The sequence below is a fragment of the Etheostoma cragini genome, chromosome 23 (assembly GCF_013103735.1).
Source record: "Etheostoma cragini isolate CJK2018 chromosome 23, CSU_Ecrag_1.0, whole genome shotgun sequence".
Lineage (NCBI taxonomy): Eukaryota > Metazoa > Chordata > Actinopteri > Perciformes > Percidae > Etheostoma > Etheostoma cragini.
This window is the reverse complement of record NC_048429.1, coordinates 18,601,702-18,618,084: the sequence shown is the minus strand read 5'-3', so window position 1 is coordinate 18,618,084 and position 16,383 is coordinate 18,601,702. Positions and strand designations below refer to the sequence as shown.

Here is a 16,383-nt window from a genome sequence, read left to right as displayed (position 1 = left end):
CAATCTTTTATGTCCCCTTGCTTCTTGTAATCTATATTTGTTGTATATTAACTATTCTTTTTTGTGGTCATAAGCAATATCTTGCCCTTAATGTTCCTCATGTATTATATAGTATTGTACAGTATTGTATAGATGACGAGGACCCTCTTGTGAAATAAATCTCAGAGACCATGGCAACAGAGGATCCGCGGCCCCAATATTTTGTTTTTAAAACAAAAAGCATCAGGCCATCAGAAAGTTTTTTTGTACTGCTTTTTTGTAAAGGCTGTACACACACACACACACACACACACACACACACACACACACACATACAGTATATAGCTTGTCACAAACTCTTCATCTGGGTAGGATAAACTCAAAGTGTGATGGCTCTGCCATTATCAGGAAATTACAGTTTCAATGTAAAACTTTGATGTGTGTAACCTGAAAAGAAATGTGGGTTGTTTTCATACTCAAGTTTGTTGTTTAAGCAGTTTGTGACTCAGGACTTGTCCTTTGAGTGTTGATGGAATAAATTCTTTTCACACAGGTCATTCTTTGACAAAAAAACTGGACCAAAAAACCCCAGCTTGAGATTGCTCCAGACCTTCTTTCCAAAGGTAGCTTAATAGGCCGCATGTCAGAAAACACCTGGTCAGTTGTGCCGGGTTGTGGGTCAAGGTAGGGCCCAAAAAGTCCAATCCATAATTCCTTTAAGTTTTATTGGCACCATTTTGTTATTGTATTGAATCAATGGTGATGTTTCCATTGTTTCGTTATTGGTGTCCCTTATCCTACTTATGTGCTACTGAGTCAGCCAGCTGAGTGGTTGAGCATGTTTTGTTACAATCCTTCCAATAAAAAAAAACTCACATTGTTTATTTATCAAAAAATTATTGTTTCTATTCAACGTTATGTTTAGCAACATACTTCCACACATTTATCCTGTAAAATATTTAAGGGTAGTGTATTGTGTTCTCTATGTGCAACCTGAAACTGTTTTATTTTCAGGTTGCTAATTATTGTCACTCAGCATTGGCCATTGTGCATATTCAATAAAGATTGTGAAAAAAAAGAGAGCTATTTTTTTTTTTTACTTAGCTCGCCGACGTCACTGCATCGTAAACACCAGTGTCTCAGTGTTTCCGTCGGGTTTCCGTATTCTCTTCCATCCACAGAATCTGTCTTTCTTTATCTAACGTTAGCTGAGAAAAGTACCAAGATGAGTAGTGAAACATACCCCAGGTCTTCTATTGAAGACGACTTCAACTATGGCACGAATGTTGCTACAGCCAGTGTCCAGATACGTATGGGTAAGCGAAATAAAGCTTGCGTCGTAGTGTCAAAGGTACTTAGCCACGTCAGCTAACGCTAGTAACGTTAAACGTTACTTAGGCTACTCTAGAAATATTCTGCCACTGACTGTTGTTATTATAGCTAACATTATATCATTGACAACCACGTATTACCTTGGTGTCACAAAAAGCCAGCACAGTATTAACTGGATAGCACTAGTTAAAACATTACTTTAGCTACAGTGTCAATGTTGTTAGCATTGATTTTTCATAGGCTTTACTTGCCGTTGTTGGCTTGAAGTACTACCACTACCACCTAGCTGCTGTTAAGATCAACGAGCTGCGTGTACCGGGTCCAAACCTATGTTTAGCTACTATTACAGAAACCTATCCAGCTGCAGTGGTGGAAGAAGTAACGTTACTGAAATCTTTTATTTTAAGTAGACGTTTCTAACGTTAATACAGCGTATAAATACTGTTAACGAGTAGGCCTAAAACGAATTCCTTTATTCAAAATATTACTTAAGTAAAAGTACAGCAAATTATCATCAAAGCATACGTACAACAAGTGAAAGTAGGCTACTAAGATAATGGTTTATTTCAAAGTAATGCATACATGCATATTATTGGATTATAATTATTGAGGCAGTAAAGGGTAACTACTGTTTTTTTTTTTAAACCTGGGCCCCATTTCCCCCTGCATTTATGTATAATAGACTGATATGACCAAAAATCTTTGAATTTGGTCCAGTGTTGAACGAGATTGCAAGGCGAGCCGGTGTAACACCAAATTCTGTGACCATCGTATTTTGTGACTGTAGGGGGCGCTGTTGCTCCTTGTCCAAGGGGTCGCATAATCTGACAGCTGTTGTCAGAATTTGTGACCCTACTGTAACTTGGCAGAAATCACCTGTAACAACAGTCAAACCATTTCGGGTGGCTTGTTTTATCTTCATATGTATAGACAAGAAACAATAATCACTTTGGTCAACATTGTCCAACATTTTGTCCAAGAAAAGTGATTTGTTAATGGTACTGACAGGTTCAGATTGTTTGTGTCTGACAACATTATCAATCTCAGGATGTGACTTTTTGTCAGAGGACAGCGGTGTGGTAATTGAAACACGAGACGAGAAAAAGGTGTTGTTATGGAATAGGCTACAGAAAACGCTAGACTCCTGTTATCTAATAGATCAGAAGTTTACTGAAAGCTAGCGTTTAACTCTAAGTGAGTAATAAGCTAGTGAGTGTCGATTTCTGGCAGCCAGTTTTCTATAATTCAATTCAGTTGTATGTATAGTATCAAATCATAACATCAGTTGTCTTGAGACACAGAGTAGGTCTAGACCACTCTCTAATATACAAAGACCCAACAATTCCAGTAATTTCCCAAACAGCAAGCATTAGTGCGACAGGGGTCAGGAAAAATACCCTTTTTAGGGAGAAACCTGGGCAGACCCAGGCTCTTGGTAGGCAGTGTCTAACGGTGCCGGTTGGGGGTGTGATGAACAGTGGCAATAATAGTCACAATAAAGATAATGGAACAGTGACTAGAAATAGTATTTATAGTTCATGGCACAGCAGAGCACTGCAGGGTCCCACAGGATGCAGCATGGCACAGCAGAGCATAGCAGGACGTAGCAGGTCACCGCATAGCGAGGAGTGCAGCAGGACCACGCTGCAATCATGATTTTGGTGCCACCCTGACCCAAGGCAGCATGCTAGGCAAAAAAACAAACAACATAAGGACTCCAGGGAGTAAACTCCCCAGAGGTAGGTTAGTAACAACTATTTCTGGCACAATTCCTCACTCCTTAACTATAAGCTTTATCAAAGAGTTCTGGTTCCACAGGAGAGGAGCCCGATAGCTGAAGGCTCTGGCTCCCATTCTACTTTTAAAGACTCTAGGAACCACAAGTAACTCTGAATTCTGGGAGCGTAATGCTCTAGTGGGACAAGAAGTCTTTAGAGCTCTTCCAGATATGATGGTGCTTGACTATTTAGAGCTTTGTATGTCAGAAGAAGGATTTTAAATTCAATCCTGGATTTTACAGGAAACCAATGCAGAGAATTTTGCAATTTTTGATTTTACATCTTTAGTGCATAGTGGAAGTTTGGCTAACCGACTAGTTTCTTCTGGCTTGATTGATAGGTATAATTGGGTGTCATTCGCATAACAGTGAAAGTAAATGGAGTGCTTCCTAATAATATTGCCTAGAGGAAGCATATATAAGGTGAATAGAATTGGTCCAAGCACTGAGCCTTGTGGAACGCCATGTCTAACTTTAGCGTACCTGGAGGATTTTTTGTTAACACTAACAATTTGAGATCGCTCAGAGAAGTACGATTAAAACCAACTTAGTGCAATTCCTTTAATTTCAACTTAATGTTCCAGTCTCTGTAACAGGATTGTATGGCCACCGGTGTCGAATGCAGCACTAAGAACTAATAAAACAAGTACAGAGACAAGTCCTTTGTCTGAAGCAGTTAGGTCATTAGTCATTTTCACCAGTGCCGTCCTTTATACTATGATGCATTCTAAATCCTGACTGAAAGTCCTCAAGGAAACTATTGCTATGTAGAAAATCACATAACTGATTAGTTACTGTTTTCTCAAGGATCTTGGAGAGAAAGGGAAGATTAGATATAGGTCTATAGTTGGCTGAGACTTCAGGGTTAAGGGAGGTTTTTCAGAAGAGGTTTTATCACAGCTACTTTAAATTACTCCGGTACATAACCTGTTAATAAAGACATATTGATCATATCTAGTAATGGAATGTTAACCACGGGTAGCGTTTGTTTAAGTAGCCTCGTTGGGATGGGGTTTAAGAGACTGGTAGATTAATTTAATTTAATTTAATTTAATTTAATTTAATTTATACTGTTTGATACTGTCCAGTGGGGAAATTACAATTTACACTCTGTGTTGTTAGTAATTTAAAAATCCGATATTCCATATGTTGGCTAATATACAAAATATTTTTTGTAAAATCCAGAAACGCATAATAAAAAACAAACACATTTTCCTTACATTAGTTATTTGTAGTTATTTATGAGTCCTTACTAAAGTAATGATAATAATGAAATAATGAAATTAAAATGTTTTTTTTATTGTCACGACAGAACAGAGAAAAATCTAAATATGTATATAGTATTTTTGTCTGATTTAAGTACTATAAATGATTAAAATTCATACAAGTTATCTTTTAATTTGGAAAATTTGGAATCATATACTTAATTACTTTATATATTGCTGGGTAGCTTGTGAACCTTCACCTGGGACCAAAAAAAATCTTACTTTGCCATCACACTTTGAGTTTATCTTATCTTAATCTAATAATAATGCATCATGATTTATTTGTTAATTATATTTTTTATTATTAATCTTAATTTTCTAAATAATTCTAGTTGTCAGATAAATAAAGTGTGTATATATATTTCCCTCTGAGATGTAGAGAGAGGAGTCAATAAATTGAAATACTCAAGTAAAGTGCAAGTACCTCAAATTATACTTGATTAAATGTAGTTAGGTTACTTTCCACCACTGTCCGGGTTTTAATACACATTAGAAAGTTAGCTCTCATGTACAAGTGTCATTGCCTCTGTTTAGAAAAACAAGTGTACAATCCAGCTAAGGGTTCTGTTTCTGTATTGTTTTGACTCCATTGCTTGTTAATCAGACTTCCTTAGGAAGGTGTACACCCTGCTGAGCTTGCAGATCATTCTGACCACTGCCACCTCTGCCCTCTTCATGTTCTCTCAAACCATCAAGGAGTTTGTCCACGCCAGGTGAGGATGGTCTGATTAGATGTTAAGATGAGATGGGACAACTTTGGAAGTGAATATATTATGTGTGTTGTAATTAAGATACTCTCTGGAGAAAATCACTGTATTTGTCCAGCAGTTTGTGTTGGTGACTGTGAGAACCAAAAGCAATGCACATTAGTTGAACTGCATAAATTAATTGAGTTGTCAACCATTAAATTAATTGTATCATTTAGATAGTATTTTGATAATCAAACAATGGGTTGAAAGTAAAACTTCTCTGATTCCCGCTTCTTAAATATGGATAGTTTCTACTTTCTTCACTCCTCTGTGACAGTTAACTGAATATCTTTGAGTTGTGGACAAAAAAAGACATTTATGGACGTCCTCTTGGGCATTTGGGAAACACTGATCGACTTTTTTCATAATTTTCTGACATTTTATAGACCAAACAACTAATCAAATCAACAATGTAAATAATGGTTAGTTGCAGCCCTACACAGTAGTTACTGAACATATAGCCTACAACAATAACCAAATGCAAACCTATGTTAAAGGGAAATTTTAGCCAAATCACACAAACCAGATTTGTCGGGAGTTGTGAGATATCTTTCAGTTGTGCTGCCACCCCGATACATAGGTGTTGCATTTATAATGATTTTCTGCAAAGCTAGACACTGTATGTACTGTATGTATGTTTGCATGTTTATATAAACTATGTTGACTTTTTTCAAAAATCTGATAAACAACTGATGTTGGAATTGTTGGTAGTGTACGTCTTCTATGAATAATATTTATGAAGATTGTGTTGGCCGTGTTGTCTGACTGTGTTCTGGTTTCTTCCCTAGTCCTGCTCTGGTTTTGGTTTCGGCTCTGGGCTCTCTGGTTCTTCTGCTGGCCCTGGCTGTCTACAGACACCAACATCCAGTCAACCTTTACCTGCTGCTTGTTTTTGTAAGCCTTTTTTGTTTGTTGTTTTCTATTACTTAATTGTTGTCTCACTGGCTAAATGTTGGGGGCCGTAACATTTAGGTTAGCTGGCCAATGAATGTAACATTTGTTAAGGTGGAGCACTACAATAAATCCTACACTGTCCAGCAATCACAGACAGTGTAGAGTGTGAATGTTTCGTGTTGTGATACTAGATCATATGCTCAGTGACTGTAATCTTTATTTACCATAATTGTGTATTCTTTTCAGACTGTGCTGGAAGCAATTTCTGTGGCCACAGCTTGTAAGTGTTTTTGAAGGAGTTTGTCCCTTTCTATTGTTTGAGCCTGTTTGCAGACTGTCCTGACTGAATTTCTCTCTCCGCAGTGACCTTCTATGAATACTCCACTGTACTGCAAGCCTTGTTCCTAACCTGTGCTGTGTTTGCTGGACTGACAGTCTACACCTTCCAGTCCAAGAGAGACTTCAGCAAAATGGGAGCAGGGTGAGTTTGTCATGGCTGCTTCACAATGGTTTTATCAAAGCTGTATTCTTCCTCTAGAGGGAGCCCCCACCAGACTTACTGTACCTGATCTGTCCTTTCTTTACAGACTGTTTGCCTGCCTGTGGATCCTCCTCATTGCAAGCTTCATGAGGGTAAGTGACATTAATTAGTCTTTCATATGATATAGATAAAAAGTGAGACAAAGAAGAGGCTTGCATTCAGACAGAAAACGGCACTACAGGTGCTAGAGGTGTAAGTAACAAATCCACAAGTCTGAAGGCTTATCAGACACCAAAACACTACATAGTTTTAGAATACAATATAGAGAATGGATTTTACTATTCTCAAAGTTATCACAGGGACATTTAAACCTCCATCTTGTTTATCTAGCATGTACCAAGAGTGTATGTATTTGGTCAAAAGAGGACTTTGCCAGATGAGGTTCCATTAAGCCAGTTTTTACCTTTTGTTTTGCCTACAACTCCATCACTCTGTGCCGTGACTCCCATGGCATTAAAAAATGTCCTCAAGTCAGTCTACAAGCAGCCATTTTGGAGAGGGAGAGAGGGAGAGAGGGAGAGAGAGAGAGAGAGAGAGAGAGAGAGAGGGAGAGAGAGAGAGAGAGAGAGAGAGAGAGAGAGAGAGAGAGAGAGAGAGAGAGAGAGAGAGAGAACACACAGCAAAGGACTGCAGGTTGGAGTTCAACCCGGGCCTGCTGCATCAAGGTGTAAACCTCTAAATATGGGCGAAACAAATATTAAGAAACTAAAACAAAGGCAGAATGTAAGAAATAAATATGTGTTCAAGTTTTTGAAATAGGTTTGGCTTTGTAGAGTGTGTTATTTTTACATCCACTCCCCAGAGTGGATTATCCTGTTTATTTCATACCCAACAGCCAGATGATAAGTATGATGAATGTCAGTAGCATCATACAGTAAAGCATATACAGCACAAGGCGAAGAAAGCATATATTCATGTAAAGAAAGCATGAAATGCTTACATAGTCAGTGGGAAGTTGTAAACAAAGGCAAACCGATTTGGCTGCATAGTTAGGCATGGCTCAAAAGCTCAAGCTGAAACATGTTTTACTTTTGCCGTGATCCTAAATAGTTTGATCCCTGTTTACGAATGTGTAGAGAAAGACATGAGCTTACACATAGAAACAGACACACCACACACATGGGTGTGGGTATGGGTTGTTATAGAAAGTCATATTGTCAGGAAACTAAAAGTTAAGAAACAGTGTTGGTGGGAGTCTGGGGCTCTGTTGGCAAAGCCTACTGCTGAGGGGGAAACTTTTTTTATGGTGTGAGGTTTTGGTCCTGACTGACCGCAGCCTCCTGCCAGGGGAGGGGTTCAAACAGTTTGTGTCTGGGGTGATAAGGATTGGCTACAATCTTTCCTGCCCGCCTCAGCCTCTTGGAGGCGTACAGGTCCTGGAGAGATGGTAGATCCAGCCAATCGCCTTCTCAGCAGAGTGGATGATATGCTGCAGTCGGCCCTAGTTTTTAGCAGAGGGAGCAGCGTGACAGATGATGATGGTGAGGATGGGCGCAATGATGGCAGTGTAGAAGTGCACCATCATTGTCTTTCACAAGTTGAACTTAAACTTTTGCAGGAAGCACGTCCTCTGTTTTTTGACGAGGGAGCTGATGTTCAGCTTTCACTTGAGGTCCTGGAAGATGATGAAGCCCAAGCAGCGGAAGGACTCCATTATGTTGAGCTTGGAGTCACCCAGGGTGATGGGGGCGGGTGGGGCTACGTCCTTCCCATAGTTTGTACCATACATTGGTGTCTAAATGACTGATGTGAACAGAAATCGGTCCAGTATTGGTCCCTTTTTAATTAACAAGAAACAGCTCTAAAATGTCCATAAACAATACTTGCATGTATAGAGTGTTATGGGAATGACAGAAATCGGTTCTTAACATGTTCAGGACAGTTTATTTCGTGACATTAAGTGTACTTATAAAGAGAGGACTGGCTGGCATTGGGTTGTGTTTGGCTTACCTCCGGACAGCAACACCGGCTAGCTCCGACTGAGGGCTTCCTATGAGCCCCAGTCCAGACAGCATCCATTGACAGTTTTTGTTGGTATATGTTTTTTTATTGTTTGTTGGCCCAAAAGAAATAAATCTGGAGGTAGTAGGCATTCAGTCACAGTCAAATGTTTCTTTTAAAGTGAAATTTTTCTCTACGATGTCAAGTCAGTTTCACAATTGTTCAGCACCAAAAACTCTCCTGAGGACCCTGCTACCCAGCAGCCTTATCACACCCAAGCCACTGGGTTAATTGCTAAGCCCCTCCCACTACCAGCCAGCCAAAATAAAAAGAAGGGACTGCCAATGTGAGTAATAAATGGCACACTGCTCACCCTAACAAGAGCCAACAGATGTTCACATGTAAAAGGGTTTATATTGTTTGTTACAACTTTGAATGAAGTGTATTTTGCGATAATAAAATTACAGTTTTTTTTAATTGGATTCTGGTAGATTTGGTGATTAGCAATTTTGGGGTTTCATCTTTTGAAAAATTGGTTGGCCTAGGTGGGATCCTCTCTAAAATCTTTTTAAAACGCAGAATAATAATCTGAGCATGTCAGTGGCAAAACTGCACTTTTAGTGGACGTGAATTGAATGCACAATTGTCCATTAATGTTACATTGCAGCCTGTTTCGCCACTGCCGGCTGCAGTTGTCTTGCCTAAAACTGGACCAAAGATTGTTGTTCCCATTAGTCACCTAGACACAAAAACATATGGAAATAAGGTACATGTTAAAAAAGAAAAAATCTTTTAATTGACAGTATGGACCTTGAAATCCACTTTCGGGGTAGCTCCGGTGACGCAGGAAATTCCGCCGGATGCATCTCTTTTCACCAATTTCCGTTTCCTTTCCTCTTTCTTTTTGTTGGAATTTTAAATTCTGGTGGATTTCTGAGGACTGTGGTCAACTGCTCCTCAGATCTCTGCATAGTAAATTGAGACAGCTAGCTAAACTATCTGTCCAATCGGAGTTTTCTGTTGCACGACTAACAACTTTTGAACGGACACATGTTCCATCAAAATAAGTTCCTTTCCACTATTTTGCAGTTGCTCCGTGCGGAGCTTAGCACCGCCCATTAAGATTGTGATTGGTTTAAAGAAATGCCAATACCAACATCCCAGACTGCTGTGGACTAGCCAGACCCTCCTCTGTGAATCTGTAGAGGATTGTCTGGCAAAGCGAGACTAGGTTGTTAGAGACTGCCCAGGCTAAGAGTGGACGCTGTGAAACAGGGTTATCCACATACTTGTGACCGTTTAGTGAATAACACTGCTATTCTAACTGTTAAAATAGCCTCTGTACCTCCGCTCTGCAGCCAACTTACATCAAACACTGTAAAGAGAAGCCTTTAATCTCAGCCCTCCTTCATGCTGACTCTGTTCTCTCTGCAGCTCTTCTTCAACAGTGACAGCACAGAGCTGGTAATGGCTGGAGCCGGGGCTCTGGTCTTCTGTGGCTTTATCATCTACGACACCCACCTGCTGATGAAGCAGCTCTCTCCTGAGGAGCACATCCTGGCCTCCATCAACCTCTACCTGGACATTGTCAACCTCTTCCTACACATCCTGCGTGTCCTAGATTCTATGAAGAAGCACTGAAAGCTGTAGGGCCACTGTAAACTCAGCTCAGTGGAAACCCACAGATATGCCTGTGCTATGATTACCCAGTGTCCATGTGAGTCTCTGTCCTGAAGTACACCAAAACTTTGATTTTAGAAGGGCTGTGCCGAATGTCTTTTTTTTTTTCTTCTTCTTTTTCACCTTCAAAGCTTCTATTGAGGTTTTCAATTAAAGTTTTGAACGTTTTTCATATTTTAGGATGTCATCGCACCTTAAAAAAATCCTCAATTTGAATAAAGTGATTAAATTAATTGTTCTTTTTTTTTAATCAAATCAATTTTGTCTTTTTTTGTAAGGACTTAAGTAATTTACTAAAATAGTGTTAGATTTTATGATTAAATGTTATTTAAGGTGCTGTTTGATTGCTGCGAGGCCCCCCATTAATACAGATGTTGGCTGTGCGGCAAGCAGGAGAGCAAACCGTTATGTGGCCCCAGTGAAAATGTTGTATTGTAATTAATGCAATGTAATTCATTATAAGTAATTTTCACATTTATCTTTTCCAATATATTTTAGATTTTCTGACTTTCCAACGCTCTGGAGTGGAAATGTTTGGATAACATGAGTCAGAAATATCCTATGCAGCCACTGCTGAAATCTAAATCTAAATAGTCTAGGCTAATACTAATAATATTGGTGTAATCTAACCTTTGTCTGGTTTAAACAGAATGAATAGACATGCCTAAAAAAACAGCTGTGCAGCGTTTGACTGTTGATTTAGAATTTGAATGTTAAACTTGTGAATGAAGCATCAAACTATTCGGTACAGCCCTTGATTTTAGAGCTGAAACCTAACCTGTCTGTGCCTGGTGAACCCCAGTGATCTTTACAGGCGTCTCTGCACTACAGACTTCTGCTTATCTCACCCACTATCTACTTTTTGTAGCCAATAGAGCTTTTGTAAAGTCAAATTAAGTAGTTCCATATCAGTAAAGTTTTGAAACAGAAATGCACTCATATGTCACAGCCATCTGAAGGACTTAAATGTACACTACTTGATTTGATATAGCACCCACTAGCATCGCCCAAGCAACCTATTTGCGACTCACCTTGTGTTTTTGACACTTTCCAGTTCAGTCAGTGAGCCGCTGAACCGCAGCAAAGCGACTAACTAAGTGAGTTAACATCATTGGTTGGTAGAGTGTTGGAGTTTCTCCATTGGCCATCGCTCTTTCAAAATTAATAGCCAAGACACTGTTTCCACTGATAACGTCTTTATCTACGGAATCAATCATTTAATCCATTTAAGCTGCAGTGACAGCTTACCGCACATATTATTGTTTAGAACAAACAGCTGTAGTCAGGGTAGTGCTAGTAACTTTCCTGAGAGACAAAGCTTTATTCTGGAGTTGCTGGCATTAATACCATAACTTCTGGTTTTAAAATCAGCTTTATCATGTTGTACAATAATTGTACATAGTACTAAAGTTATTACCCACAGTAACTGAAATAGCACAATGATACTTTTGATGAGTAATCCAGAACAGCTGTTTAAAACAGAATTAATATATTGTTGAATTTATTGAAATAAAGCAGTCCTCAATTATTTGACTGTTAACCATGTTATGATGTGCTACTTTAATCCAATTTTATTACAGGGAACACTTTAGAAAATTGCAGATTGATATTTAAAATCCAGAAACTTACATTATAGACACTTCCACTGACTATCACTAAGAATTTGGGCACATTTAAGCACATTGAGCATACACCAACAGCCATATGCTAGGTTTCCACCAAGTGTTGTTACACTGTCTACAATATTTTTATTTTGGTTGACTATCAATTGAGCAAATGTAACTGAAACAGGAGGAAATTGCGCGTTTGCTGGGGACTATTTTCAGTGGCGGATAAACCCACATTTTGTGTTATAGTGTATGCGGGATTAAGTCAAACCAAAGTGCAACGAAGCTATAGGGCACAGAAAAATCAGATATATCACGTCATGATGTTTTTTCATGGGTTTGGTTGACAATACCATGAATATAGTATATCAGATGTCTTATCCTTTAAGATATTTAGACTTAGAAGTACTTTATATTTTCCATGGAAGCACATGCCCTGCCCTAGACATGTTTTGTGCAGTGAGTTGTAAGACATTTTGTCAAATGAGGCACTGGTGGGTGCTCTAACAAATTTAGGAAGTGCATTTTTCAAAGTATATTTTTCCAACAGTATTTCTCAGTAGGCTTTCATATTTACCATTCCACTGATTTATTCTGAAACTGAATTTATTGTTGAATGTTTTCAATGTTGTCAAAAATGAGTGGTTTATATTCCATCAGTTTCACTGCACCCCTCTCATGTTCATATCAGGAAGATGACCTGTTGTATATTCAGTTAATAATATTAATATATGTTATTGTACATATTGTAATAGTGTAAATGTACAGTTTAGTACTGAGGTGCTTGTTGGTGAGGAGTGTTATGTAAACGTTTTAGAGAAATGCTATGTAATTCCTGAGTAATCTCAAGCCTCGGGTTATGGGTAAATGTTATAAAGGCCTTGCTTCAACTGTTCTTAATGAATGATTTAATAAAACTACCACATGTAATGTTTTTCATTTTCAAACTTCAGTTGTGCATGTCTTAAATGAGCTGTACTTTACTCTTGGTTTTTTACTGGACAACGGCACATTTCTGTTTTTCTGTTATTGTGTTTATTTAGTTGATTATGGTTTATATTGCTGGTCTCCTTTTGTCTTTTAACTACTGTAAACTTTGTTTAATATTCTTATGGCGCTGCCACAGTCATGTGAAAATAAAGATTGACGTATTTTCCAAATGGAAAAAGTATGGGGGAAAACTATCCAAGAGGTATTGGACATATGGATTGCTCTTCTGGAACATATTTTAGCAATATGTGCAAAGTTTTTCCTACTGCCTCAGAGCAGCAGGAAAAAATTTATTTAGCATTACTATTATAACTTTTGTCATACTTTATCCCCCCAAACCTTTTAAATTAATTTTATATTTTTTCCCAAAAGAATGTGGAGCGCATACCAACTGGCTTTAAAATATTAATAGGGGTGAGAACTTTCACTCACATAGGGCTGGGTACGGAAAAAAGTATTTTTCAGGAACCACTATCAAAGTCACAGTATCGGTAATATACTGATACCAGAAATCCTTTAAGGATACCCGGTCCTTGCATCTGCATATGAGGGAGATACATTGTATAATAATTGTGAGTAAAAATGTTGCCTTTTTTGTTTATTTTAATTGCTTGAAAATATGCCTTTTAATTCTAAAAGTGGAAAGCATTTCTTAACAAAACTCAGCTGACATACCCAATTTGACAATAACAGTACTGTAGTCTTGCATTGCCAGACCTTCCTCTACAGCGCTGTGTATTATCGTGGAGATAAGAGAAAGTATCTGGATGAGGATAAAGCCATTAAAAATGTGCAAATAGAAAGCCACATAGAGAGTGCAGACCTCTGCCAAGGCATGCCCTTTTTCTCAATGTTAATGGAATGTGAATATTCCCAGTCTGGAACTTAATTTACCGATTATTCCAACACCACATGAATGAAGCACAAACGCCCTATCTCCGATGTTAATTAAAGTAAATTATAACTTGTGTATCTGTCCCTTGTCTCAGATCCTCTCTAACAGACATGATTGATTGATAAACATGCTGCTCTTGACCAATCTGCGGTGCGTGTTTCACCAAGACGATTCACAGAACATAGGTGACATGAAAACCCAAACATCCCAGACATCCATTTCATCATTGTTAGTTTATAGAAAAAAAATATATACATTGGTAAACTGAATATCTAAAATGTACATTAGTTACACATTGAGTTGAATCAAGATACAAATGTCAATAGATAAATACTAAGATGAAATAGAAATTAGATCAAATGTAAAAAAGGGATGGTATAAATGCAATTTAAAATACATAAAGAAGTGATATAAGCAGATTAATAACTTAAAAACATGTATGAAAAAACTTGCAGAAACTAAGGTGCAGAGAAACCTTAAGATTTATGTTTATGGTTTGTTTGATTGGCAAAATAATCATTGTTTTCTACAGAACAATGCTGCATATGAACATTAACTGAAATAAATGTGTGTCTTAATCTTTACACGAAAAAATCTTAACAGGTTTAATAAGGTATAGGCTTATTTGCACACGTGTCTAGTGCATCTCTCTTAATTTGTCGGGAATAACACATTTGTAAGGAAGTAGCCATGTTTTGCCACTGAATGTCACTAAATTCAACACATTTTCCACGTGGAGTAGGCTACTGTCACAAAAATCCTTATAGGTTTATCATTACAGTTATAGCTTTTTAGAAGGCTATATTCCCTTTTTTTTAAAGGTTAATTCTGATATTTGCGCACACACAAAAACGATTTTTGCTACAGCTGCTGATGCTGTAGAATCACACCAGGAATATCATATATTGGCCTTTGACGGAAAAAAGAATTACAACACAGCTAACAAATAATTTACAAACAGCATTTGACTTTGAACGCAGCCCAGTTTGTCTACCACTTCCCCCCTACGTCATTTCCGCTACACAACCTTCTCAGAGAGTTTTGTCCAAGATGGCGTCAACGCAGTTAACGGATGAGGAGCTTTTCTCCGAATTAAAGCGCTTTGGTTTCACTCCAGGCCCGGTTACCGAAAATACTCGCCCGGTATATTTGAAAAAATTGAAGAAGCTTCGGGAAGAGCAACAGCAGCGGGGCTCTAGATCGGGTAAAACGCGTAGCAGCGGGGCCATCAACAGCACCACTGGCGGAGGCAACACGGCGGGATCCAGGCCAGCCAGCCATGACGTCACGCACCTGAGCTCCAGCAGGAGACCGGGCAGGAAGTCCTCCGTCCTCGGCTTCAGCTCCGACGAGTCTGACGCCGAAACTCCACTGAAAAGAAAAGGCCTCAATCACAGCAGTAGGTCGGACCGGAGCTCTGGTTTCCCACAACAGCTGAAGATAAGGCCCGTTACAACGCCGACTGTAGCTCCCAAGAGTCAGTATGGCGCTACGAGTACGGTAAATAGCAACAATTCTTCCCCGGGTCCGGGTGGACAGAGAAGTGTCTCCCTGGGCTGGGGAGTTCGTGCCAGATCCAGCCCTGAGGCTGAAGGAAGGGATTGCGACGAATCTGGAGACGACGACGATTATGATGGGGGAATGGAGAAGAACTCTCGCTCTTTAAATGGTTGTGGGGCGTCTCACTTAAACACTAGCAAGCTAGCTGGGGATTACTCAGACTCAGATGAGGAGGAGGTTGGGGGCCTTGGTGTCGGAGACAAACGGCGGGTTAGGTTGGAGCCTAGACGGAGCCACCCTAAAGCGGAGTTTCCTTCCCACGTAGCGGGCATAGGGTTTCAGACGGGTGGGGCAGCCAGACAGGTCAACCCGCCGGAGAGTCTAAATATGGTGGGGGGCCGGAGGCAGGAGGGGGAGAAAGACGAGAGAAGGGACTCGGACCCATTGGGAGTCTTTCGGAGCCACAACTTTCCCAGAAAGTCCATCTACGTGTCCCTCACCGAGGACCATGGAGCAGAGGCCGGGAAAAATAACCACGTCGACGGTGAGGACGGCGCCTCTAGAAGCAGCAGCACTAGTAGGTTCGCCATTGGGTTGAGACCGCGCTTCTCCAACTATAGCAGCCTGTCCCAGACCTACAGGGGCAACCAGTCCAATCACACCGCTCCCAACCACTCATATAGCCAGGCAGTGCTGAAGCAGAAGCTGTCTGTTCCGGAGGATGAGCTGCTCCAGCAGTTTAAAAGGGAGGAGGTTGCCTCCTCTGGTAGCTTTAGCGCTCACTACCTGTCCATGTTCTTGCTCACGGCAGCCTGCCTCTTCTTTTTGCTGCTGGGCCTCATGTACCTCAGGATGAGGGGCACTGGATCTTCGGAGGTAGATGGAGTCAGTAAGTATCCGACACGTGCAATTTGAGCTTTTCTGTAGTGCAAAAATGTTGTGACTGTTTGACAATAATGGCAAAAGTGATGCACTCCATGTAATCTGAGCAGCCGAAAACACATGCTGTGGAGCCTCGACTACAGCTGGCCATTTTGGCAAAAAAAAACTAAACACAAGTATCATTCGGTTTTGTAATGACAAGTTAGGGTTCATGTACATGACAGTGTCATGTCACTCTTATGGCGGTTTTCTACTGCTTGGTATCTACTCGGCTCTTCTCGCTTTTTTTGGTTTTCCATTACGAAAAAAAGTCCCTGGGACCTGCTACCAGGTACTTTTTTTAGTACTACC

The 16,383-nt window shown here is 39.7% G+C and overlaps 2 protein-coding genes across 2 annotated transcripts in view; both read left to right on the top strand.

Annotated features, from left to right (window-relative positions):
- Positions 1-1,047: 1,047 nt before the first annotated feature.
- Positions 1,048-10,353, top strand: tmbim4 (transmembrane BAX inhibitor motif containing 4). Its single transcript, XM_034863211.1, has 7 exons — positions 1,048-1,295; positions 4,958-5,066; positions 5,891-5,996; positions 6,243-6,276; positions 6,360-6,477; positions 6,584-6,629; positions 9,913-10,353. Exons 1-7 carry the CDS (start codon positions 1,205-1,207, stop codon positions 10,117-10,119), a joined length of 711 nt encoding a protein of 236 aa, XP_034719102.1. The 5' UTR covers positions 1,048-1,204; the 3' UTR covers positions 10,120-10,353.
- A 4,288-nt stretch (positions 10,354-14,641) lies between these two features.
- The window catches only part of lemd3 (LEM domain containing 3), an 18,556-nt gene continuing 16,814 nt past the window's right edge, over positions 14,642-16,383 (top strand). The window contains exon 1 of the mRNA XM_034863174.1: positions 14,642-16,039. Coding sequence (XP_034719065.1) covers positions 14,701-16,039 — 1,339 coding nt within the window. The 5' untranslated portion in view covers positions 14,642-14,700. The remainder of the gene's footprint in view (positions 16,040-16,383) is intronic.

Bases quoted from the DNA above. Each gene is read 5' to 3' on its own strand.
- tmbim4 (XM_034863211.1), top strand. From the start codon at position 1,205: ATGAGTAGTGAAACATACCCCAGGTCTTCTATTGAAGACGACTTCAAC. The intron at 1,296-4,957 runs GTAAGCGAAATA...CTTGTTAATCAG, and splicing joins CAGTGTCCAGATACGTATGG to ACTTCCTTAGGAAGGTGTAC. The intron at 6,630-9,912 runs GTAAGTGACATT...TTCTCTCTGCAG, and splicing joins TCATTGCAAGCTTCATGAGG to CTCTTCTTCAACAGTGACAG.